The sequence below is a fragment of the Tyto alba genome, unplaced genomic scaffold, assembly GCF_018691265.1.
Source record: "Tyto alba isolate M040663 unplaced genomic scaffold, T.alba_DEE_v4.0 Super-Scaffold_7, whole genome shotgun sequence".
NCBI lineage: Eukaryota > Metazoa > Chordata > Aves > Strigiformes > Tytonidae > Tyto > Tyto alba.
The window spans coordinates 30,520,967-30,547,110 of NW_024881328.1; the positions used below are offsets into that span (position 1 = coordinate 30,520,967).

A 26,144-nucleotide genomic window follows, 5' to 3' on the forward strand; every position below is an offset into this window, starting at 1 on the left:
GAACTGCATTAATAAACATGTTACCAATCTTGTTAGGCATTTGGTATATCCACTTATACCAACAGGTAAGCAAGTCACAGGCAGTTAAATAGCATGAGCTGGTCAATAAGCCGTATTCCACAGGGAAGTACCAGCTACATTTGCTGCAGAGTTAGCAAATGTTATCCATCTAAAAGACACTGCTATTTTTTTTAGGTAACAGTCTACCATTACACCTAGAAAAAAATACTTTTTCATATTAATTAATAAACAGTGATAAGCATAGTCAAATAAAAATTGTTTCCTTTTCAACCATGAAGTTTCAAGAGCTTCAGTGCCTTGAACATACAATGCTACTTCATTGCCTCTGTATCCCCTACAGAGAATGGCAGAATTGCCAAATGGCTGATTTCTGCTACTAATAAAAAACACTTGTCCTTTCAGCTTCATTATCAGATAGCTGAAGAAGTAATTTTGCCCTGGGCTTTTTTCTGTTTTAAATCAAGTGAAGAAAGTTGCCACAATCACCACAGAAGCAATTTGGAAGCTAACTCATATTAGTTCAAAACACGCATCTGAATCTTGTCAGTCAGTGTAGCAAAACCAAAATGTTTGAAAGTTATTTAAAATACACTTTCTCAGGAGAACTACAGCACAGACTCAATAACACACCTCAGCTTTTCAGTGTATCTTTGATATTATGTAGAGATATTTGTATTCATTTTATGGAGAACTTAAGAGTATCACCACCTTTGAATTCTTTAGAGAAAAAACTGCAACAGAACACATATTTATAATTTCTTCTTGCTGATCATTCATTTAAAACAATAAATCTTAGAAATAGTCCTGATAATGGCTAGAACACCAGCAAACAAGTTAAGACAGAGGCAGAAAAACTCCATAAAAAGGTTTTTATTCCTTATCAGTGGAGGCTGCAATATGAGTAGAGGATGTATTGCGAGCTTTTCAACACAAGAATCTGCAAAAAACCAGCAATCCCCCTAAGTAGCAGAGACACTGGCATATCCCAACCCAGGCTAGAAGACAGCTATCAAGTCCATCTCCTTGCCCTCTTGCAACACAGGGAAGTTACAGTTTTCAGCAAGAGGCATAAAGAAATTACGTCAGGAAATGCTACTCTGAAGCAGCTGTCCAAGGACCAATGTGTCCCCCCCCCCCGCTTCTCATCAGTCTTCATCCTCATCTTTCATTTTCTTCTTTTTCTTCTTCTTTTTCTCTGTATTCTGCAAACAAACAAACATTGCTATGAGCAAATCATAATGGAGAAGGCAAAGCAACACATGTAGCTAGGCAACAGAGCTCACACTCAAAGCACCACAGCAGCTGCTGTACTCAGCAAAGCACAACCCAAGAGATGTCGCCTTCTATTGCTAAATGCACTTGATGTTTACAGCACGATGGGGCCAGCGGGCGCAGGAAGCGGTGCTGTCCGCCACACTGCTCGCAGCTCCGCACTGCAGTCAGGCAGTGGAGCTTTGCTGAACAATGGCGAGAAAACTAAACCCCATCTTAAGAACAGGATTTCAAAACTGAGCAACTAGTTTGGTTTGGGTTGGGTTGTTAGAAGACATCAAATGATGCTTCATCAAATCAGCAGGTGCAGCCTCTGCTCCCTACAAGTCCTAAACACTTGATAGATGCCTGTGGATCAGCACCAAGGGACACCCTCCTCACTAGAAGACCTAGAAAGGAAGAAGACTAAAGCTGCAGGTGGGCAGAGGAAATAAAGGGCAACATTCCTGGTACATGGAGGCATTACAGTTACAGATCTCCCAGACCTTATCTCGTAATGAAAGCCTTCTTGGACATTACAGTGATGGATATAATGAAATAAAGTAACTAGAGTAAAACTGTCCTTGCATACCATGGGTTGTACAGATAAGAATACTTCCCCGCCCGCACTCCCCACACTTCGGAGAGAATCCATTCTCATAAAGGATCAGGTAGCTGTGCAATTCTGTCTATTCTGTCTCACCTCAACTGTGGGGCTGGTGCGGGGTTCCTCACTCAGTATCTCCTCTTCCTCAGCTTGCTTTTCCTTATCCTTTTTCTTTTTCTTCTTTTTGACAGGTTCACCATCTTCTACTGCTGTCTGTTCTGTACCACAGAAGGAAAAAAAGTGAAAGGCAAGTTGTCATTTAAGAGCATAAAAGGCAAAAAGGAAAATCTTCATATGAAATGTGAGAGGATGCAATGATCACAGTAAGAATGCAGAATACTGAATGCCACACTGTCCCTTCTTTACATCTCTCTACACATTTTCTCTCCACTTTGCCCTTACCTGCATGACTAGTCCCTGCTATAATCAAAATACACAACTACCCGAGGCATAAGTGACAACATTCAGACAGCACTATTCACATCTCCTGGTACAAACACCAATCCTATATGGTGCTCTGAAAGTTTAAAACAAGCTTAAATGTTTTCATTTGTCTGCCAAATTATCTTCAAACACTCTTTCTGAAGACAGACTGTCCACAGTTTGGCACAGATTTTCACCACCATCACAAGAGCAGTGGAAGACTCTAAAACCCATATCAGAAATGCATTCAGTTGACAGTCACTTGTTCACAACTGATTTCCCTATCTTGATGCTGGAAATTCTCTAAGAAGCAGACCAGTTTTCTTTACCATTTAGACTGGCAAACATGAACATCTCAATGCTGAGATAATGCAAAGCATTTAATGCCTTTCTTGTCCTGGAAGACAAGAATTGAATTATTTACATGAGCTAGGCGGAATGTTAACCCCAGGAAGTATTTACTAATGCCCTCTTACATTTATTTTTTTCAGAACTATGCAACAACAGCTGGCCTATCTAATCACAGTGGTAAAGGCACTATGATTTACCACTCACTTTCTAGAATACACACCACAGTCTTTGGAATCTCTAGGTAAAGAAACCAAGCAGAAATCATTACCAAGCTGACAGCCTATGCAGTAGCCAGGCTGCTACTGGAGCATACCCAAGGTGAATTTATTTGCACAGCTGAGTCAGTGCTGGATACCAAGTTTCTCAGGACATAGTACTCATGAGTAAGTTCATGACATAGCAGCCACTGTCCGTCAGTACTTCAGAACTACTGGAGGTGTGACTCAAGAAGTAATTTTCTCACTGTACTCCCCCCAAAATACAAATCAATTTCATTTTGAAGCACACTCACTTACCACTTACAAAAAGAACAGAAAACCACTGCCATCCTAAGAGACTCAAAATACACAACCTCCTAACATCTTGATTGTACTTTGCCACAAGTTCAGTTCCTCAAGGCAGCAGAAGGATTATATGAGTCAAAATACACTTCATTCTTTGCCTCTAACAAACTTCAGAGAAAAAAATTGGCTTCAGGGTAAAAAAATTTCTAGACATGTCTACAGGAAAATACAGTCAGCTAACACATGCAGTTTCCTGACATTAAAAAATGCCAGAAGCAAAACAGCAAAGGATTCCAGATAAAGCAACTGGTAAATATAATTGTAAATTCATTCTGACATACACATCATTCAGTGAACAGTGTGCAAGCATAAGGCTTTCAAAACACGTGTAAAAATTAATATCCTCACCTCCCTATGTATGACAGGGAATAAAAAGCAGCTGGAAAAAATAAGTATAAACTACATTAAAACTATACAGTACAACATGAGCATATGCATCATATTTTGCTATGCGACACATTTTCACTCAGCTGGATTGGTAAACTATGTATTTTCAAACAAAATGTTGGGTGGTAACCTTGGAAAAATAACTTCTTGTTATTACCCTACATGTCATCAAGACTGACACACCAGACAGTGGAACCTGTCACAATTTACAAGCACAGATGATGCACTGTGCGCTCACAGGCACTGTCACTTCTCACGGCTAGCAGCAGATGCCTTCCTGAAGATTTCAGTCGCTGCTTTCTAGCAAAGCTCATATAAGACTTCATGTACTTGTACCTAGGCAGAAGGAGGCTAAAGGCTCCAGGAGTGCTGGTCTTTTCCCTCTGGGTGCAACAGTTCTAAACCGCTCAAGCTCAGTGGGGTTTCTTTGTGATACACTGCAGCTGACAAGAAAGCCAACAGCTCTTACTATCCAGGCACCAAGGCACAGAAAACAGCAGCCAAAAGAGCTGTTTGACTGATGGCCCTGTGCAGTGTTGGGGAATCACCAGCAGCAGTTCCACTCCCTCATTTTCCACCAGTTTTCTCCAAGCTTTTACACAGCCTGATGTACCCTCCCCTCTTCCATATGATGCTCTGCAAATACAGAATCAAATCACACTGCCTATCAATAAAGGTGCCATGTCATGATGTTGCTGTCATTTAAGGCTTTGTGCCTTGCAGGTTTCACTCCATTAATTTAAGATGGTATTTTTGTTTTCAAGAGACCTTTCCAAGTGACTAGCTACCGCTATATCCTGGATGCTTAAATGCGAGCTGAATGCTTCACTGGGGGCAGTGGCTAGCCCTGTTGGTGGTATGCATTCTGCCTAGCCATATTCAACTTCAAAGACTGTAGTCACAAAAGTATGTTCTACTTCCCTTCCCCCACCATTAAAACAGGTTTTAACAGACAGCTCCTTAAGTGGATTGCAATTTGTTTCAAGCACTATCCTTCCACTTGGGTTTTTTTTTAGGTGTAAAAGGTGAAAGTGGTTTCAAGTCATGCCTCATCCCCAGTCCCCCTGCCAGTTTCTATCCAAAGTACTGCCATACACGCACTCCAAACAGGGAGAGACAAAACACCACACATCTCACAGTAACATTTCCATTTCAGGCTAGCACATTTCAAAGTATCATCCCCCTTTACAATAAATATTAAAGCAATACTTTGACATATCACTTTTCAGTGACAGCTTCCCAGCTTATTCCAGTCCTATACCTTCCTCTTGTAATATAAACAGGATCAAACTTGATCTGGCTGAAGAAATCCTTTTTTTTCTTGGACTGCTTTCCCACAACCTCCATTTATAAGGCATCTGCACAAACAGCATGGGGAAGGAAGGGGCAGAGACTTCTTTCACAACACTATGTCTGGATGTGTAATCTCTGACCAGGGAAAAGCTTAATAGAGCACTGCATCAATAACAACAGAGCCAATAACAGCAGAAATTAAAGGCTCGTGCATATTCAAGCAGACATGCAACATAAATCTTAATGCTGGTACATGTGTATTACAGAACTTACTGAACTACTCAAACTTTTCAGACCACCACCACACCCCTCTAGCACACTGTGCAGTCATACCAACCACACTGGAAAAGACCAAGGTCATGGTCTGTTTAGCCAGTGTCAGGGAAATTCATGTACTTTGCTGGGTGGTCAAATACAAGAATTTGCAAACATTGGGGCAATGCTATTTTACAGGGTACAAGAGGCCAGGATGAAGGGATTAGTTCTGCATACAGGTGATAGGAGATAAATGACTTCTCTGAAAACAATTCTTCCACAGTCTGAGGCAACTGGCACAGTTAGTTCTAGTGCCCAAGTACCCAAATGAAGTGACCCAGCTGATACGAAGAACTGAGAAAAAGCAGGAGCTATGAACCACACATGTGAAGGATGCCATATCTTTCCAGGAAGAAAAGCAACACATCTGAATCCTGTACTTCAGATTTAGGCAAGTTTAAAAAAAACCCAAGCAAACAGCAGATATTTCAGTAGTCTACATGTATACTGAACACCAACTACTACTCAATTATTGGTAGCTCAAGGACACCTGCTAAGCTCCATCCAACCCCAAACCAGGAGGTATCAATCCTCAATAAAGCAAATGAAGCAAACAAGCAGGTTTGTGTATAAAAGCATGAGCCACTGTATAATGTATCTATGAACAGAAATATCCTCCTCATATTCTAAGAGACCAGTCTGGAAATTAATGTAGTATTTCACCTGTGATGAGCTCATGCCTATGAGATGTCAACACTTGCTTTGATAATGCAAAGGAAGCCCAAGGGAACAATTCTGAGACTATAGTAAGGGAAGTTAGTTCAAAAGATTATCAAAAGCAGTAGCTGTGAGAACACCCACATTCTCAAAAAGGCAAACAGGCAAAGTTCAAGCCTCTAAAGTACTCATGTGTCCTTGGCTCGTTATGATAAGTACAACAGAACGAGCTGAGGCACAGAAGTCAGCTCTATAGCAAAGGTTTTTTCCCTCCAGTGTAACTTCAATTCTCAGCTAAGTTTTAAGTTCCTGCAAGTTGCTCCATCCATGTACACAGACACCATGAACCAACAAGCATCTGGAAAGATCAGCTGAGCATGAAGAGGTACAAAACCAGTATAACCACACTCTGATACTCTAGAACACAGCAGCACAGAGAAGGGTGGAAAGAGAAGGCTCTGACAGCCCTCACCTGCTGCAGGCACAGGTAGCTGACAAAACCTGGAAGTAGCTCACACCCAGATCTGGCTCTGGCTCAGGATCTCACAGAAGTGACTTAAACATCATTTTCCTTCCACCCCTCCCCAAGTTACACACTGTGTACTCCACTATCATAGCAAGAATTAGGCCAGACATTTCAAGGTGAAGTGCGTACTGGAAAGAAGACAGAGAATATGTTTCTTAAAATGAACCACAGTATAAAACCAGATTATTTTGAAGTCGCAGTTCAAAATCTTTCTTCACATAGTAACTAAGAGAAGGAAAGAACAACTGTGGCCATAGATCAATTTTAGTTCTCCAGAGAATAAGAACTGTTCACATGTTATGTAAATTCAGACTGAAATTTCCAAGTGTCATTTCACCTCAAATTCTGACATTCAATGTTTATATGTTGAAACATGGCAAAAAACATTTCTGTAAAGAGTAACATAATATTCTTTAAAGAAAACTGGGCAAGTTTGGGTCTTACAGAGAAGAGGTTATTTTGCCTTCAAGATACTGAGGCCCACTAAATACAAACCTGCTGAGCAAAAAATTCTGCAAAAAGAGTACGAGGTTTGTTCTTAAATGTTCTTATACACTTACAACTGTTTAAAAGCAGATATTTAAAGTACATTGACTGCAGTCTGGTGTCAGTCCATAAAGGATTATTACTTTATTTTTAAAACACAGTCATACCCAAGGAGAATAACCAGGTACTGAGGTTGGCTATAAATGTTAAGCCGTACTGCATGATGCACACAGCAACATGCCAGCAGCACAGATGCAGCAACTAACCTTTCATCTCTCCTTTGAACTTCTTTGCTTTCACAACAACCTCTGTGTCTTGCTCTTCCACCTCCTGAATTTTGCGTTTCTTTGAAACGGCAGGAAGTGTAGAGTCACCAGATGGGTCAAATACTTTTACTTCGCTGTAATGAAGAAAACAAGTTGGTTTAAGTAACAAAAAGAAGAGCTACCCCTCAGGTAAGATCCTTCAGTTGAACATGAACTTTCTAACACAACCTCCCAAGAATATTCACAACTCGGTCTTGCTCAGCTAACGAAGCATCTACAGGTAATAAGGCCCTTTCTCTAATACATAAATGGTTCATTAGTAATCATGACTACAGGAGATACCCCATGAAGTATAACCGTCTGATGTGAACAAAAAGATACCAGTTAAGTAAGAGTTTGGTTCTGGTTTCTATCTGTTCAAGGCTCTACAGAGCACTTAAATGACCTGTTGGATTGATCTCTCTGCTGCTGAAAGCCTTTCCAGCATAGCTGTATGGCCACAAGCACATAGCTCCCCACAATTTGCTAAGTCCATATAAGCATACCCTCAGGGTAACATATATATATATATATATATACAGGATTAGGAGTAGCTTTGCTTTTCCTTTTTCTGCACTGCCCTTCCACCATTACATTCACAGGGCACAACTCACAATGCAGGGTAATGCTATGGCTCATCTCTGTATCAGTGACTTTATGGGACATTGAAATATGTAATCTGTCTCTGAAACTGCCTCTTCTCAGATAATGCATGCACCTTTGTTCAGCCACAAACTCCTCTACAGGCTGCAGAGGACCAACCACCCCGAAACCCAGCTGGACCTTTCCAGGGGCAAATGAATCATCTAATAGCAATTAAGAAAATTTTTTTTCTTACTCATTCAGAACAGAATTACTACCGAAGGAGAACAGAATTTTAAAACAGTAAGCCTAAACTATTCCCCCCAGCCACCTACTGAGCACTGTTACTTTAGAGAAGTTCAAATCTCAAGTATCTACCTTGTAGAGGTTACAAAAGGAACTGAGGCAAGTGACTAGACTGGGAAGCATGTGGTAATACCAGCAGACAGTACCATCAACTCATCCTCTAGGCATCAGAAGTTCTTCTTATGGGTATTAACACTGCATACTGTTTTACAGAAATTGATTACGCCGCCTTTTGCAAACAGTAGGCTCTGCTGCTGCAGTTAAACCCAGACAAGAACTCACTGGCTTGTTGTCATTGTCTAAATACTGCCGCCAATAAAAAAAAAAAAAAAAAAAAAAAAAAATCGGCAAATAAATACGCCAAAGATAGACAATGAACTCTCGGATCTTTTTTTGAAAAGCATGCTAAAAGGCTTCTCTTCAACCTTGTCTCTAGGAACTGCCTTGCAATTAACTTTTGAAACATTACTCTGATGTAGCTAATTCATACAGGATCTATAATTCCATACAAGACTAAGAGATTCCAGCCAATCTCCTTAAAACGCTAATTAAGCCCTTCAAACAATCTCCATAAGGCAGCAGTACTGCCATTTTTGTGCAAAGACAATTTGACAGAGATTGAGTTAGTTTCTGTTTTAGACAGCCAGACTAATCCAAACAGCCAGGAACTATCTCCAGTCTCTCCCCCAAGCCTAGACATGTTTGCAAAGCATGTCTAACAGTAGAAACATGTCCTGGCAGGAATTCATGACTTCACATTTCAAGAGGTCAAAAACCAGCATGAACATTGTCTCCTCAACACCCTTCTCCCTAAGCTACTGCCTCCTTGCACGCCCTGATGCCTCACCTACTGACACTGTCTTTCCAAAAGCTGCTCCAGAAGTCACAGCCATCACTACACTTAGAAATGCCTAGCATATGGAAATGAAAAGTTACAGCTAGGCTTGAGAAAGATGTTTGGGGACTGCAGATGGAAGCAACTATTTTTTCCTCACAGAACTAACACCCATCCCTGGTTTTGCTGAGCACTTGTCTGCCCTACACCAAAGGTTCAGCAAAACAAGCAGGCCAAGCTAAGCAAGATGCCTGCAACCAAATTAAGCAAAAAACCCAGATGTCACAGCTCAGACTAATAATAACCTGTTCAAATCCTTAGACGTTCAGCTGTCCCAGTTACAATTTAGAGTGTCACTTCAGGCACCAGACATTGTTGTAACAGTGTCCAGAGTACAGACCCTATCCATTGCTTAAGATACATGTTACTTACTACATACAAGACCTAAATAAGGAGATGAAGCTTTGCTCAAAACAAGTGTTGTTTTTATTCTTTTCTAAAAATAAGACAGCTAAGTAGGTCTCTAGTACAGCTTCTATATCAAAGAAATTCCTTTAAACTTATTTTCTCAAATTTAATTTATTCAGACTTGCATTAAATAAGGCTGCTACATAATAATTCCCTAAACTATTCAGCTTTTTGGACTGATGCTGATAGCATCTAAATATACTTGTTATCTGATGATGTCAGTAATTTACCATTAGAAAATCAGGACTGCTTCTCCTTCACTGGATTTACCACAACTGTAAAGTGTGGGAAAATGGGAATTCCCATTAGCAATGGGACTTGTCATCAGTGTTTAAGAGCACAGAAAATGTTTTCTGGATCTTAAGTCAACTCAGCCCACAACCAAAAAGCTTCTCAGAAATGAAAACATGGAAAGTTATTTATACTCAGCCAAGCTGAAATGAAAAACTATTTACCTCTTGTTTTGATATTTGTCTGTCCTTGCCAAGGCTTTTCCAGTGCCACTTATTCTTCTTATCTACAAGAAAAATTTGTAAGTGAAAAAACATATTACTCATAATGAAAATAATTCACAACATAAGTTCTACAGCTCTTGAAAGGAATTAAAAATGGCAAGATAAACACATATTATTGGTCAGGCTCTCGTGTACCTGTATGAGTCTTACACCTGGGAGTAGAACAGTGACAGGGAGGTAGCTGGGGTGAGAAAGGCATGTGCCTTCCTAATATTGCTCTTCAAGAGCCCAATTCAATTAAAGGGCATCTAATAATGGATCAAACATACCACAGCCACATGACATACAACATCATACCTCTAAACTCCGTGCACACTCCTTTTGCGAGGATAATGGCATGTCAGGGCAGGTATCACCCTATCCCTGGCATAAAACCAACCTTAAAACCACAATAAAGACACCAAACTGGATTTGAATTCAATTTGTACTTGTCAGGTGGTCAGTTTGTGTTTTGGTATTAACATGTCTCCCTTGCCTTTGTTTCGATGGGAAGTATCACCTCCCATGAAATGCTCAAGGAGGAGCAGGCAAGTTTTTCTGGATTTTTCTTTTTTGGTTCTAGCGATGCCAGTACTGCAGCATTAGTATCAGATCTTCTATCTTGGTAGGCTGAACCTAGTCATCATTTACAAGATCACATGCAGCAGGCATGCCACCTAGAAGCAGAAAGCGAACCCTATGTTCTCCCAGCACGCTGTGCCAATGGCAACAGATGGAACAGTGGGTATAGAGAAGAAGGATACACATTAGGTGATGGGAGGGCAGTGCTTTAGCTACAGAGAAAGTTCCTTAAGACTAAGCATCACCAGTGTTCAGACTTTGGGGAATCATGATGGAAAAGCTGGGGGGAGGCAAAGGCACGGGGTGCGTGAAAAACCAAGTGCACTTTCTTTTAAGGTGAAGAGAAAGAAGCTACGAAGTAGTAAGCATATCTTTCAATTAATAAAAAAATGTAGTATAACGTAAAGGTATGATCCTATTCATCTTGTTCAGAATCAAGATTTTTCAGGATAATGTAAATGAAGACGGGCACATCAACAAGAAAAACTAGCATACAAACAAATGGATGCAGCCAGCTTACAAACCCTACTGCTCCAGACAAGGTTGGGAGAAATTACAGAATATGAGCGTCACCAGAGCACACAACTGAGCAGAGGGAAAGCAGTGCATCAGAAAATGATACTCATAAACAAGAATGTCAGCTTCACGCAGTCCTCTGCTAGACTTACCCCTCTCTCTTCCAAAAGCCTCAGTCTTGTTTCTACTTTTAGTCTGTTCTCAGCTCCCATTTCAGCACTGTTATCTTCTCCAAGGGCATCATATCGAATAGTCAAGGCAGTCTTAGCTGCCAGCATTCGAGAAATCTGGAAAAGCCATAAAGAACATTAAATGCTAAGACAGCATAAGGCAATGATTCACTCTGATCTGGAAACCATACCCACAAAAGAACAAAGTAATCATTTATACTAGTACTGTTTATAGTCCCAAAAGCAATTAGTGCATCATTCTTTCAACACTGAAATACTGTTAACACCTTATTTTCTTGATAAAAAAAGGGAAGCATCTGAGACAGCAAGTTAGTTATACATATCCCACCCTACCCCAACCTTTAGATCAGATTAATTTGATGTGTAATTTCCAGCTGAATAGCTTTCTCCACAATTCAAACACATTCATCCACATGCCAGCCACAGAAGTTACCACCTTTAGCACAAAAGTCTGATTTTCAAGCAAGACTAAAGCGTCTAACAGCTTAATTTACTATCATGTAGAAGAAAGTAGTAACATACCCCTTGAGAAAAACAGTTACATCACAACTCAGCAGGAATGCATCTGTTACTACTCAGATGTGTCAAATGGACAGTCCCATTCACTTTTTCAAACAGGAATGACATCTAAAGATTTGTGGGACAGTAGAATGTTCCATGTAACCATGAAGCAATACCATAAAGCAAGCTATGCAAAGAGCCTCACTGCAAAGCTCAAGCCATCTCATCCAGAGACATTCACGCTCTGGAAATAAGCCAAGCTGGTAAACAACTCTGCAACTCACCTTTCCTTTGTTTTTGGTATTGGTTTGTCCCACTAGAGAAGCATGATAGATAAGGCCAAATTTAGGTGTGTCCCGTTTAGTCTTCAGTGCCCTGAAGAGTGCCTTCTCAGCACCCAGTAACTGAACTGTTGAAGCTGGATGTTTTGCCAGATTCAGGAGGGAACCTAGAAGGTGACACAGCAATAGAAATTTGTCAGAGGACCAGCTAGAGAAGCAGGAGGCTAGATTCCTACACTATTCAGAAGTAGGAAGCTCAGAGCCATCTATTTGAGAGCTGCTTCATGTTCATTTCTTGAAGGACATGTAAGCCATTTCAGTCTTTCCTACTTCAACTGTCTTGGTATGATTTCAGCAACAGGAAAGAAGGCTGACTCAATAAAACACATTCCACTGGAGTAATGCCTACTCCTGACAAAGTCTGGCAGCAAGAATGTGTCATCACAGAACTGTAGCATAGATAACTGAAACAAGGTTGATACCTTGAGCCAGTCTGACTAAAAAAGCCTAACGCCAATTTGTCAGCATTTTAGCTCAGAAGTGACTGGACTATCAGCAGGAGGCTCAGTAAGGGTCTCAGAAGAGGTAGTGACTTAAGTTGCCCTCATATTCCAAAAAGAATTCAGGCCAACTGAGAACTTCATCATCACAGACTACTACCAAGCTCATGCTGGTGTTCTCAGATTCCTCAAGAGCTACCTTCTCCCCCTCTTTACCACAAGATTTTCATCAGGGCCTTGCATAATGCTTTTAGCTGACCAGCTCCTCAGAGAAAAACTCTGATGAGGTCACCTAAGCTTTATTTACACTGATCAGTGTAACCCACCTGCATGAGCAATAAGCCTTGCTCCAACCAGTTCGCCCACCATGACAGTGAGATTAGGAGCAATGGCCATCATCCTGTTCTTCAGGTAGTCATACAGCTGTGTCCGATACTCAGAGATTTCAATCACCTGGCACAAACAGAGATTGGTTACAGGAATCAGAATTAGCTGACTGACAAATATTAAGAACTAAATATAGTGAAATGAGGAAGTGCTGAGAACTCCAACAAAGGAGACTAACAAAATGCAAAATGCAAACCGCCAAGGGCAGAGTTACAGAAAGCTTTATATAGGGCATATTCCCAGTGCAGAGCTCCATCCACAAAAGATATTTGATCTGTATTGCTTATTCCCTTATGTAAGTTACTTTCTCAGCAAAAGCTCCTGATAAAGGAACTGACAACATGCCAAAGACAGCGAAGCAGAACAAAAATACTTAGTAAGGACATTTTCTTTGGGACAAAACCCTGGAACGTTCAGTTTTCACATAAATCTTTGCCACCATTCTCTTGAAATGGGTTAAATGCTCTTTATTTGTTCCATACAAATACACACAATTAGAATGCACACAAAAAAGCCGCCCTGTCTAGACCAAGAACAGGAACTCCTAAGCCTGCCACTCCCTGGTAAAGTCACAGAGGGATCCAACTGGCACTACTGAAGTCAGAGAGAGTTCACATACAACCCAGATGAATGCAGGATAGGGGTCCTAATTCTTTTGGGGCCTCAGTACTCCACTTCTAAGCCAGGGTTTATCACCAAGCTTCAAAAGTAACAGATTAAGAAGAGGCTATACAGTACCATTATCTCAAAGACTTAAAAGTACGATGATGCCAAAATTCACCCTAGAGTAAAGCTGCCACTTTTGGAAGACTGTGCAGTCATCAACATTCTGAGATGGCTCAGATGAGGTAGTGACTGTGCACCCTCATGTCTGTACATCAGGAAAGCAACAATATAGGAATCATCACTGCCATCACAGGTGTGCTAGCAACGCCCTGGGAAAACCTCTCTTTTGTAGAAGAGGCTCTGATATGGCTGGAGTTCCTATTGCTATTCATCCATATGTACATACCTGATCACAGAGATGGATTATGTTGTTTATATCTTCTTCCGATACTTCTGTCCCCATGGAAATCTCAGCAGCAGACTTAACATCCTCTTCGATCTCCTCTGGTAAGATATCAGAAACATCAGAGGTGGCAAAATTGCTTCTGTCTCCTGTGGGGGACAGATGAAAGCGTGTTTGTGCTGGGGGCGAGATGAACTAGTAAAAAAAGCACAGAAACAGATGAAGATAAAAGGCCAAAATAACAACAGCGAGTCAAGTCTGACATCATCCTATCCCAAACTCTCAAAATAGATGTCAGTGTTTTGACTTTATGTTCATACTAGTTGAAAATGGTTGAAAATACTACATTTGAAACTAGGGAAAAAAAAGCCCTTATTCTGTAACACTGCATACTTCACCTTCTCAGTAGCTGCTTGCTACAAAATTTTCAGTCACAAGATGACAAAGGAAGAATCCCAGGAAGCAAGCAGTCATTTACCACTAACCAAACCTATATAATTCTTCCTACAATTGGGGAAAAAAGCTCCCTTAAAAAACACAGGTCTCTCTCTGGACTGCAAACTTTATTAAAAAAAAACCCACCTCATCAATACAAAGCACATGCCTAAGAGGTGAGGCAAGTGTCCAAAATATTACAGCAGTCATTCTTTCTGCTGTTAGGAATAACTACAGCAGTTGTTGTCTCCAAGAACACCCGCAAACAGGCAGCAATTCTCTTTACATCAGTTTTTGGCAGCTAATTTCCAGACTGGTCTGCTGACTAATTATGATTCTAAGGAAATATGCTGGTGGTCCATGAAAAACTCACTGGTGATACAGTATTAGCTTTCTCTTAAGCTGCAAGATGGTAAATTGCGTCAACATACAGACACAAGCATACACTACTTTTCTACGGGCCCTATTTACACTGCTGCTGAAGACAGGATTGTCCCCAGGGTCATGACTAGCTGGATGAGAGAGTTGCCGGTCTGCAAATCAGTGCCACTAATGCACGGCACACTAACATGCAACATTCTCCAGGCTCACATCTCATTACTCACCAACTTTCCGCACACATTTACAATATGTTAGGTTATCTGTGATGATTTTGCCCAGTTCAGGAAAGTGCCAACCATACCACTCCCTACAGCGCATGATGTAGTTATTCAGTTCTTTGTCCAAGTCATCCAGAAGTGCTAAGAGAAAGAAGAATGGACTTTTCTTCTAAAGAGGTAATCTAAAAATGGAACACTCTCAAATCAACAAATTTAAATAGCATAAAGGGAGATAAACTGAAGTCTTTTATCCCATAAAGACTGGAATGAAATGTGCAGTATATTAGAAGCCTTTACTTTTCAGAGAACTGCATAATCCCAGGCACAGTATTACAGAAGTATACTTCCCACGAGTGTGGCCTGAAAGTTTCATCACTGGGACTGTCCTGGACAGCCTCTTTTAACAGCTGCAAAGCACATTATCCTGGAAGGGGAGCAGCAACCATTTATTCTCTTATTCAGCCAGAGTGCTACACACAAGATTGACATAAAACTTAGCCATCTAATAAACTAAGGAAAAATGTTTTAATGGTGAGAAACTGATCTTGTACTCAATTATTTTTAAAGATTGTATTAAGCCTTTTAGTTGCTTTTATAATATACCCAATGCAAATCCACTATTTACCAGATATGACCAATAAGCAGATTTACAACATAACAGTGTAACACTCACAGCATACATTGCTACAGAGCCCTGAGGCTAAAATATTTCCCACTAACACAATAGCAACATTCCCACCTGTCATCTCAGTGGTAGTGACGAAGGAACTGAATTAAATCATTAATTTCAGCTTAACTATGTTTCATCATTGACAACAGTCTGGGAATTAATAGTCCAAACAGGATTCCTCACTACTGCTTCACAGCAAGCATGCTGATTATAATATGGATGTCTTCAAGGAAAAATGAGGAATGGGCTTTCCTACCTGCATTTACAATTCCAGTCTGTTTTCCATTAAGCAAGGAGACTGAATGCAGCATTAGACACTGCAGCGCACTTTACATGCCTAACATAAGAGTCTATTTCTACATTGCCTCTATGCAAGATATTACCAAAATGAAGGGTCAAAATATCCCATCCTGTGGGGCCCATTCTCCCAACACTATTCAGAAGGGAGGCATGTTCAGAGGTGAAGTCCTCAGAGGACTGAGCTAAGACTGCCTGTGCTTCAGCTGATCTCTATGTTGAGAAAAAGTGGACTCCAGTTTACTGTATCACCCTAAACACTTTCCTGCTTGTGGAAAACTCTATTAAGAAAACACACCTTATGCCTAGCTGAACACCAATGCCCAATTTAATGAAACATGCTAGGAGGGAATTGACAACAATACTTTTCTGAAACCATCATGAACTCAGCTATCCTAAGATAATCTAATAACTGATAATGTAATATAATTTAATAATAATTAAATAACAATAATAATTTAAGCTCTAAATATACTTACAAATTGCCTGGATAATCATGGTATCTACTTTGTCTGGGCTGAATTTCAACTTGTATCGGGAAAGGCTGAGGAGACAGAAATATAGTTTCGTCAGCATCCTGACATCCTGCTGCAGACTATATCCCAACTGTTCCTATTTTACATTAACATAGCTGTGCATACATTCACTCATATCAGCTCAGCTTTATGCCACTGACTGCTCTCAGCTGTGGACAGAAGCCACACTGACATTAGTTTCACAACATGCGTATACCCTGTGATCAGGGTGAAAGGGAAAGTTAAAGCTATCTGTACCACGTGTAACAGACTGAACATGAGCGCTGTGGCAGTAAATTGGCTGTTGGTTTCTTTCTGCATGGTTCCTCAAAAAAAGTATTTGTCAACAGCACTTTCAGTTCTGCAGCAGCTGGAGGCAATTCACAAAACTGTACCTACCCAGCAGCAATTATCAGCAATGTTAATATGAAGCAACAGAAGAAACTTCCTGGAACAGATTCTCACTGCCTGAGAAAGCCCATTACCATCTGGCTTTAATGTATGTTTAAAATTTCTCTGTATGCTACAGTAAAAGACGCTTGATATCAATGAGGATTTGCATCTTCAAAGTCCTTTCCCGATATTAATGACCATTTTTTAAGCAAACAGGCATCTATTTTTAAGGAATCAGCTACAGCAAAGCAGTTCTTCAACTTGCCAATGGCTCAAGGACAGGACAAACTCATGTCAGAATATGGATTAGAAGTTATGAATGAATGAATGCTTGACCCCATGATGACCCAACAACTTTGTATTTTAACCACTGCTCCATTAAACCTAAAAGGCAGTGGTAGGAAGGTTTGAAGACAACTCTGCCTTTAACATTTACATTATGTATTCTGGTATAAATCAGCAACTCCTGTCTCTCAGTGGCAATGGAGTTCTAAATGACCCATCTGACTGGTACAGACACATCTCAAAGCAAGTCCTAAAGTACGTAACGTGACAGTGAAAGCTATCAACCTCAACTTTGGGTGAAGATGAATCCTTTCCCTAAAGGGTAGAGTGCAAGCTGAAAAGTCCTTTCTTTATAAACAAGATTTCAGTTACAAATGTGTCTTAATTTAGAGAGTACAGACCATGTTACATACACAGATACAATTCAAGCAACACAGCACAGCCAAGGACACAGGAGTGGGGCAGACACGGGATGAAATAGAGCTGTTCTAGGCACTCACCTGTGTGCCAGACCCAGGCACATAGCTGCCATCTCTCGAGAAGGGAGGCCTGTAATAAGCCCTTCAATCTGTGAACGAATTCCCCTCATCAGCTCTGTAACCATTGGGCTGTGTATACAACTCAAATTCAGCTTGTCCTGCAAGATGGAAATCAATGGCCCAAAGTCAGGGGTGACAATGACATTCCTCTAAAGCCCTTCTTCCAGTAGCTTCATCTCATTATATCTGGTTTTCCCACTGCAATCCTGTGGTCACACAACACTTTTAATCATCTTTGATGCTCAAGGTACTGACACCCCTAGTCCCCCAGACTATAACAATTCCAGTTTGAAGGAAATTTATAATTAATGCTCTGTCTGCTATGCAGACACTGGAACCAAAGATTGAAATTTTTGCAGTTTACGAGAAACAGTTTGGCCAGAGAGAGTAAATTCAGAGGTAGAGGGCTGGGGGCTTTGGGTCTTTTTTAGAGAACAAAACTGAATAATTGGTTTGGAGTCCCTGGTATTATTCACTTAAACACTAAATCCTCCTCATTTTGCAGCCTACATCAGCCTCTTAAGACAGCATGAGGAGGTAGTCAGAATAAAAATCACTGAACAGAGATCACGAGATGGGAACCTGGTACCTGACACCTAGGAGACACTGGAGAAAGCAGTCCACCTCTACTGTACTACTTCCTTCCTCTGGTAGGCAAGAACTGAACGATCCGCACAACAGCTTCTAGTCTGAGGAAGGCAGAATGAACCATGCTCCAGAAAAGATAAGTCATGACCCCATCATTGCTGCATTTGTTATTGAGGAATAAGTATGTCTGCCTGGCTGTTTTTTTGGTTTGGTTTCTCCCCTCCTCTTTTTCTGGATGTCAACATTAGGGAAAATAATCTTTTTAATCTACTGGGTTGCTAACCATTATTCAAGAGAGAAATCAAGCAAACCTGAACACCTCAGTGCACTTCTAGCGTATCATCCACTTGTGTACTCAAGATGACATCTTCCCAGTGTACACTCAGTACACATTTGATCATAGGATTGGATATTTTCCACATTGCAACCACAGAAGTGGCAGAGTATTCCATTGCTAATAATTGCAAAATCTCTGGAACCTGATTATAAAATTTCAGTAGCTTGAGACAAAAGGAAGAATGGCAAAATAAGTTATCACCTTTATAACACCTCCAAGTTTGGCATCTGCTACAGCCAATTGTTCGTGAGCATCTTTTGCCACTATCTTCTTGAGAATTTTCTTCAAGTTCTTGCTGAGCTTGCCTTCTACAAGCGCTGTGGATGCTGTATAAAACAAAAAGACCACAGATGCAGTTTCTTTCAGGTCTTAAAACCTGTAAAAATAGTACTCCTAACTTGGTATTTCTATTCTAACTGCCCACAGCAGCTCTAGTCTGAGCTGCAATACTACTTTGCCATGCCTTGGCTAAAATTTAAATAGAATAAAATTATATACTTGCTCCTTTGTTGGCCTAAATCAAAAACCCTTCTCCCAGTTGCCCCTCCTTTCTCCATGTGGTTTCAGTTCTATTTCTGTCAATTTTTGTTTAAGAATCCCTACAAACAGTATGCCATATGCTTTAGATAGAAGTTTAACATTTTCAAAGGCAAGGTTATATGGGAACATTTTGTGTATCATTTAATTAACTAACTATTTTCCAGGTCCCTTAGCAACCATGATATTGTAAACTGAGTAACAGCTTATTTGCAACCTCTGATGATGATAACGTACTATCTAAAGCCCAATAAAGAATGATGCCAAATGCACTGACTGGGCAGCCAGACACAAACCCTTTTAATATAGCATGTAGACTGAAAAATTATAAAAGGACATTCTTCATTCTCACGTATTAATAGATCTGTAGAAGCTTTACAATCCCACACAATATATTTTAAGCAGGCACTTATATAACACCCTTTGCAGGTCAACTCTGCGCTCCACTGAACTTCTGTGGTTGATACAACATCTTCATCACAGTAAGCAGAGCAGAAGCCAGCGATTTCTGATTTCTAGAACCTTAATGAAATATAAGAGTAAAATCTCAGCACTCTGCTGAGCTTCTTCTTAGCCTTTCTACAATGGAGATATGCTTCTGCCTTTCAAGCTAGCAAACAGCTCCTAACCCACTTAAAACAGCCACATACATACTCTTCCCTTCAAAATAAATGTGACATAGGTAGCCAGAATAATGGCTCCCAATTCACAGACACATAAACCTGAAGCAAAGTAGTAGAAGTTTCGGTAGGGTTTTTTTGTTTTGTTCTGTGAGAGTTTTGTTTTTGTTGTGGGGTTTTTTGGTTGTTTTTTGTTTGTTGGGGTTTTTGTTTTGTTTTGTTTTTTTTTAAATCAGCCTAACAATACATGATCTGCATTGAAACCTATCAAAAAGCAACATAATCCAAAGAATACGCCAGAGAGAGGAATATACAGCAACTTCAGTCTCAGTTGTTTCACCTGCATCTCATGTATGATGGTAATGTGTCCATTCTTGTTTCCTTAGCTTCCTTTATAAGCTATCCCTACCACATCAGAATACAAAGATCCATTCTTTAGTCATAAATGTGACCTGGAACATCCACCTACTGATGTCATACAGCACATTCAGCAGTAATAGTCACACCATTTCCAAATGGGTAGCTAGAACTTCATAATTTCTGTTCAAACCAGTCCACAGCATCAGGAATTTAAGCACTGAATTAGTAGAAATTACAGAATTTAAGGCATCCATAAAACAAGGGCAGCTGTAATAATGTATGCTTTCTGGCATCTGTCTGTTGTCTCAGTGGTAGTGACGAAATGTTGACTCAAATCAGTTATATTCAGCTTCAACAAGAATACATCATTGACAACAGGCTACATATATCAGTCACAACCTTCTATGTGGTGCTCATTAGTGAGCTGCTTGGGAAATAAGCACAGTACGAAAAAAACAGACTGCATTACATCTCTACTGCACTATAGACTGAATGGATGACCTCATAAAACAACAAACACAGTTGACTTAGAAAAATTTGTAATTTAAAAACTAAGCGAAGGAACAGAACAGGGACAGGGGCAAGTAATGAGTGAATTAGTATGACAGGTTTGGGTTTTTTTTTTTGTAAGAATAGTGTTAACTCACTTACCAGCAAGTGCTTCTGTTGTGTCCTGAAATTTTTCAAAATGTTTCAGCTTCACTCTACAGAAGAAAATGAAAATGTGTAAATGAATGTACATAAACCAGATGCTAGAACCATTTTACTTTTTCTGCCTCTATTATAGTTCCCCTCTTCTCCCCAGGACTGCAACAGAGCAGAGATCAACATCCAGATCCTCAAGAAGGAAAAGAATTAAACCTGATGATTAAGTTTGAGCTTGATGTGACTTTTCAGCTGGGTCCCACAAACTTTATCTAATTAAAAAAAAAAAAAAAAAAAAAAAAAAAAAAAAAAAACACACACCCCAAAGAAGGAATTTTAACTTAGTATTTCTAGGACCAACATAATCAGAAAACCTAAACCCCCTTTTCTGTTTTGTAGTTCATATTTGAAGTCAGACATCATCCATTTAACTTTCAACACTGCACCCTGAGATTAACTAGGTGTCACTGAAGATTGACTGATGATAGGATCTTCCCACTCATTTTCAAAAAGGAACCTTCTGCCTCTGTGGAATGCATATCCTGCACAAGTCAGATTTAACATGCTTTTCAACCAAATGCATCTTCAAAGACTTGAAAACTGAACTGATTCATTGTCCATGAATCCTCAAGTCCTCCCTTGTAATTAAATGTTAGAATACAAGTTCTAAGCTGAGCTTAAAAGAAACGACAGAAAATTCTTCCACACCCTGCTGACCAGAGCCAAAAACCATATAGACAGTGTTTAACCACACTGTGTCAGATCCTTATGCCCAGCTGCACTCTCCCCCTCACACAATCTGTGGTGTTGATATCTACAGTTACAGTTAAGAAGCTATCTCAATCCAGTAAATTCCTTGTCAGGGACAGGCATTTGACTAATCCAGTTCTGATTAACCACTGCTCTTTGTGAGTCAAGTATCTGCAAAGAAAGCAAGGTCACAGATAAAGCTAAATGCTCAAGTTAAGCATTTGTAGAGCCCAATAGAAGCTCCAGGCTTATACTGACGCCTTTTCAGAAAGGCAAGAGAGATAGGAATTACTTTGATCAGAGTAGAGATCCATTAAGAGCCACATCCTGTTTAGCAAGTGGCCAAGATGATGTTTCCAAAACAAGATTAACAACATTACAAACAGGCAGATGTGGGATATTTCGGCCTCTCCTCTAAATACTGTTACAGAGCAGGATAAATCCAAATCACAAGGCATAGCTTGTTCAGAGGTATCCGTTATAACCAAAGCTGGTTATAAATCTTCCAATAAAAACACCCTAGACAGACTTGGACGGAATCCACTGTTGTTCCCGGCTTTAGGGCAAGTTGCTAGAAAAGCCAGCTTGGTCAGCAGACACTGCAATCCCTGTGCAGCTACACAGTGGTGCTAACACTCACTGATGGCACATGAAACAACACTAACTCTCAATTCACATACTATGAGTTTCAGCTGGATTAAGTTGTTTGGGGTTTTTTTAAGCATTTCCCATAAGCACAAAAACCTGCAATTTTAGCCAGTTCCAGCATTACAAGCTTGGATGTTCTTGTCAAAGCATCTGGATCTCCTTAAAATACTATGCAATTTTTTGCTTTAGTGACACATGGTAATGCCTTCTGCCGGTTAATTACACTGCAAGGGAAAAAAACGTTATTTCTTTCACTTTGATATTCCATTTTAAAGTTTATCTGAGTATCTAACTTCACATTATCTGAGTATCTAACTTCACATTATCATTGTTCACAGCTTCTAGGTTTTACAATAGTGAAAAACAAAAATCAGTACTTCTTTCTGCACCTCAGATGTGCATAACTGCAGGCAGTCACGTCCTACCAAAAGCCAGACTGCTATCCCCACGAAAAGCTGCTTACATTTTGTTTGCTTTTTCAGGAGTTTCAAATTCTTTCCATAAACTGTCGACTTCTTGGAGCTTTTTCTCATTCAGAACCTGTAGAAGAAAAAAACCCACACAACTATATTTAAAGCACTTTTGAACAACCTTCAAGCAGGCATTCAGCAGAGAATACCTGAAGCAGATTTACACTGTATCCAACCACTGGAACTTAACACTGATTAAGTCAACAAACTCAACTCTGGTGATCTCCAGTTTCATCATTCTCTTTCAGCAGCTTCATCCTACTAATACACACAAAATATTACAGTGTTTATACTTTCAACTGAATTACAGAAATTGCTCAATAATGGCTGGGTCTTTCTGAACCTGCACATTAAAGCAAAACCCTCTCCTTGTTTATCAAAACTGGGCTTGCTCCACCTCTTCTACAGGACTCATTCACAACCCCAGTGACCCAAAAACCAAACCCACCACTATGGGAAAATACAAACATGTCTGTGATTCCTAACAGGAAGGAGTGATCCCACAAGTTATTTTCAATCTGAGCTGGCCCAGGGAAGAAAGCGAACATCTCTACAAAGACTTTTCACCACAACTTGGTAACCAGAGCCAAGAATTACCTAAGAAACAGTAATGGCTTAATCTCATCTCTGTACAAAGGGGATCCTCCTCAGTTTTTAAACAGCACAAGATTAACGAGTACACCCCTAGAGCCTAAGCACATTTAGCAAAACGGGGTGTACTGCAAATTCCTAGAAAACTGCTCAGGGGAACAGCACAGTCAAGATCTTTACAACATTATGTTCTTTACACCTCAAAACACTCTTGTGGTTTTGTCCCCACAACGCAAATGCAACACAACTGCAACCTGACTCCTGCAGCGTAGAAATCCTTCTTGGGATTATGAGACTCTGCTTCCTTGCAGATTTTTAAACCCTGGTCAAAGGAGGCTGTCTTTTTTAGACTCAATTAATAGCTGAGTAAATAAACACAGTAACTCATTTCCCACAGGACTGAGGCACAGAAAAACCTTGGGCAACTCTTCCTTTCCTCAGCCTGCTGATTCTTTCCTACTTCGAGGCCTATGGTATTTTCAGCCTCTTTAAGTAGACATAGGTGCACAGAGAAAAATAGAGACATAGAAGCTGCTAAATCAAGGTTGTTAGCATATAGAAACTACATGTCTGTGGATATTTTGTGTCCTGCAACATAGTAAGACTCATTGGAAAAAGTATTCCAATATCTAGAACATGGCTATGCCCCATTTGCCCTTAATATTTAGACTGTTTGCTCCTCTGATGGGACCAACATATACAAGAATTTTGAACAGCTACACAGCTTGCAGAGAACAATAGTTCTTGATCATCACGCCATAAAGGCAGAGCACAGTTATGCTGGCAATGGGCATCTGTGGGGACTGCTGAAAAAGGGAAGTGGGTGACCATGGCTGCCTCCCAAAATTCAGAAGCACAAATTCTGTCCAACCCTCAAGTAACTAAAAAACAAAAACCACCAAAACAAACAACCTTCCCCCAAAAAAACAGCAGTGTCAATCTTTAGAGACTGCTTTAAAAAGAAAAAAGCTAAACTCTGCAGAGAATACTTTGATACAGAATGAACGTACAAGTGTAACCATGACACAGGTTTGCAGCTGAACTGCTACCATGCCTAGGAAAGGAAAGCTATCTGGTTGAGAGCCTTGCCCTGCAAATGTGCTCCGTAGCTGGGGCTCACTGTATCTGGCCTTGGCACCTGCAAACAATCAGCACGGAGAACGAAAGCTTGTCTCAAAACACGTTTTAATAAAAATACTACTTCTGCTCAGTTCCGGCAGACAGCTTCCACCTCTCTCCCCACCCAGCCCAGACACCGTTTGCAGCCCTCTGTCCTGCTCACCAGCCTGCCCCTGAGCGCAGCTCCTTGGTGGCTGGTGCCCTCTAGCCGCTTTGCACACACATCACAGCCAGGCCCCTCGCCCCAGCTGGTGACACCTGCGGCGCTTCTGCAGACTTCTTCATTTCTCTTTGTACCCCTTCTCCTACCTTTGCTTTATGCCTACCCTACTTTCAGAAACATAAACATGGGTTATTTTCAGCTCCTCCCGGCTGCTGTGAAAGGTTAGAAGGCCTTGGCTCACTGCAAAAGAAGTTTGAGCTTACTCAAAAGGTAACCTTTGTTTTTTTTTAGTGACTTGAAAAGTGTAGGATACTAGTCAGTGTGAACCAGTGAGCAAAACCTTCAGGGAAACTACTGTATGTGTTAGCTCCCCAGTTATAAACGTTGGGGAGGGGAATGGGTGGGTGCGCAGGGGGCACAGAATAGAAGCATTTCTGTCTTCTCCCTAAGGCTTACATCTTGAAATCCTCCTTGCCCAAACCGCACAGCTGCACCCCAATGAGGAAAGGTTTGAGGGATGATGAAGTAAACACAGCGCTCTGTAGAGCACCAAGGGTGTAGTTCTGCATCCCAGTAGGGGGAAAAAAAAAGGAAGAAAAATTTTAAAAGTTGGTGGGAAAAAAATACAAGTGTTACAATCAAACTCTACAAACAAGTTAGTGAAACTGTACAGGTATCAACACTCAGATACCTGAGAGAGCAGGCCAGGGGGGAGCTCGGTACTGTAGCAGCTCTGGTTTGGACTTGTTCAAAGCGCTGTAAAACTGCAGCCTTCGAGCCGCCCCGCGACGAGGCCGGCAGAGCCCTGGGAAGCCGTCCGCCCCTCCTCGCTCCCACCCGCGACAGCGCCGTCAGATCCGCCACCGCCCCTCGCCGCGCCCGGGCGCCCCGCAAGCCCAGGAGCCCCACTTTCGGAAACGCGCCCAAGCCGCGGCCCCCTGCCCTGCGCACCACCCCGTTGGGCGCGGGGCCTTTCTGCGCCCACCGCGCTTCGCTGGAACCACGGTCCCACAGCCACGATCAGGAGAAGAAAGGGGTCAACGCGCCCAAACCCCGGCGCCTCCACAGACTCCAAAGGGTGCCCACCCTCCTACCAACCCGCCCTCCCCTCCACTTCTCCCCTCAGGCGCCTCCTGGCTCCACCGGCAGCCCGTTCCCCGCGCCCCCGGAGGCGCCGCACAGGGCCGCCGCGCGGTTACTCCCCGAGAAGCCACCCGTGTTTTCCAGCGCACGCCCAGCCCTCGCTTCTGCTTCCCCGCGGGAACGGCGGCGGCGGCGGCCGCCGCCCCCACAACCGCCGCCCGCTCCCAACCGGCCCCCCCGCTTCACCTTGAAGATGGCGTAGCCAGCGGCGGTCTCGAACAACACCAACATGGCGGTACCGGTACCGGGAGGGGGCGACGCGACGCCGCCACGTGCGCCAGGGGACGGGGCCCCCCGGTCATGCACGCGCGCACCGGAAGAGGAAGTGGCGGCGGGCGGGGCGGGGGGAAACGGTGAGGCCGCCTTGCTCTCGCGAGCCTCGTTGGAGGGCGGCGGGACCACGTGGCCGCGGGCGGGGCTTCCGCTGCGGCCGTTAACGGTGGGAGGCGCCCGCGGATCACGGTGTGGCGTCAGCTGCCCTGCTGTGTCGTGTGCGTGAAGGTTCGAGCCTCTTGACGTAAAAAAAAAAAAATAATAATTAACAAAAATGCCCCCGTTAAGGCTCGGGGGTGCTGTGCGGCAGCCCGCCCGTTGCGCCCGCGG

At 41.7% G+C, this 26,144-nt stretch overlaps 1 protein-coding gene and 4 non-coding genes across 5 annotated transcripts; all 5 read right to left on the reverse strand.

The window, feature by feature from the left end:
• Positions 1-876: 876 nt before the first annotated feature.
• Positions 877-25,872, reverse strand: NOP58 (NOP58 ribonucleoprotein). The gene is made up of 15 exons (XM_042784230.1): positions 25,728-25,872; positions 22,519-22,595; positions 20,664-20,716; positions 18,697-18,821; positions 17,532-17,668; positions 16,318-16,382; positions 14,878-15,012; positions 13,841-13,986; positions 12,768-12,894; positions 11,945-12,108; positions 11,121-11,255; positions 9,832-9,893; positions 7,147-7,280; positions 1,976-2,097; positions 877-1,223 (listed from the first exon to the last, which is right to left on the reverse strand). The coding sequence occupies exons 1-15, from the start codon at positions 25,770-25,772 to the stop codon at positions 1,167-1,169; spliced, it is 1,584 nt and encodes a 527-aa protein (XP_042640164.1). The 5' UTR covers positions 25,773-25,872; the 3' UTR covers positions 877-1,166.
• On the reverse strand, positions 12,513-12,598 carry LOC116965835. The gene has a single exon (XR_004409697.1). It is a non-coding gene; the product is annotated as a small nucleolar RNA SNORD11 (small nucleolar RNA).
• Positions 13,661-13,744, reverse strand: LOC116965836. The gene has a single exon (XR_004409698.1). It is a non-coding gene; the product is annotated as a small nucleolar RNA SNORD11B (small nucleolar RNA).
• On the reverse strand, positions 15,607-15,694 carry LOC116965841. Its single transcript, XR_004409702.1, has one exon. It is a non-coding gene; the product is annotated as a small nucleolar RNA SNORD70 (small nucleolar RNA).
• Positions 20,306-20,394, reverse strand: LOC116965840. The gene has a single exon (XR_004409701.1). It is a non-coding gene; the product is annotated as a small nucleolar RNA SNORD70 (small nucleolar RNA).
• Positions 25,873-26,144: the final 272 nt, after the last annotated feature.

Bases quoted from the DNA above. Each gene is read 5' to 3' on its own strand.
- NOP58 (XM_042784230.1), bottom strand. From the start codon at position 25,772: ATGTTGGTGTTGTTCGAGACCGCCGCTGGCTACGCCATCTTCAAG. The intron at 20,717-22,518 runs GTAAGCAGCTTT...TTTCTTCTGTAG, and splicing joins CCTGAAAAAGCAAACAAAAT to AGTGAAGCTGAAACATTTTG. The intron at 2,098-7,146 runs GTTAGTTGCTGC...TCTGTGGTACAG, and splicing joins GTTCAAAGGAGAGATGAAAG to AACAGACAGCAGTAGAAGAT.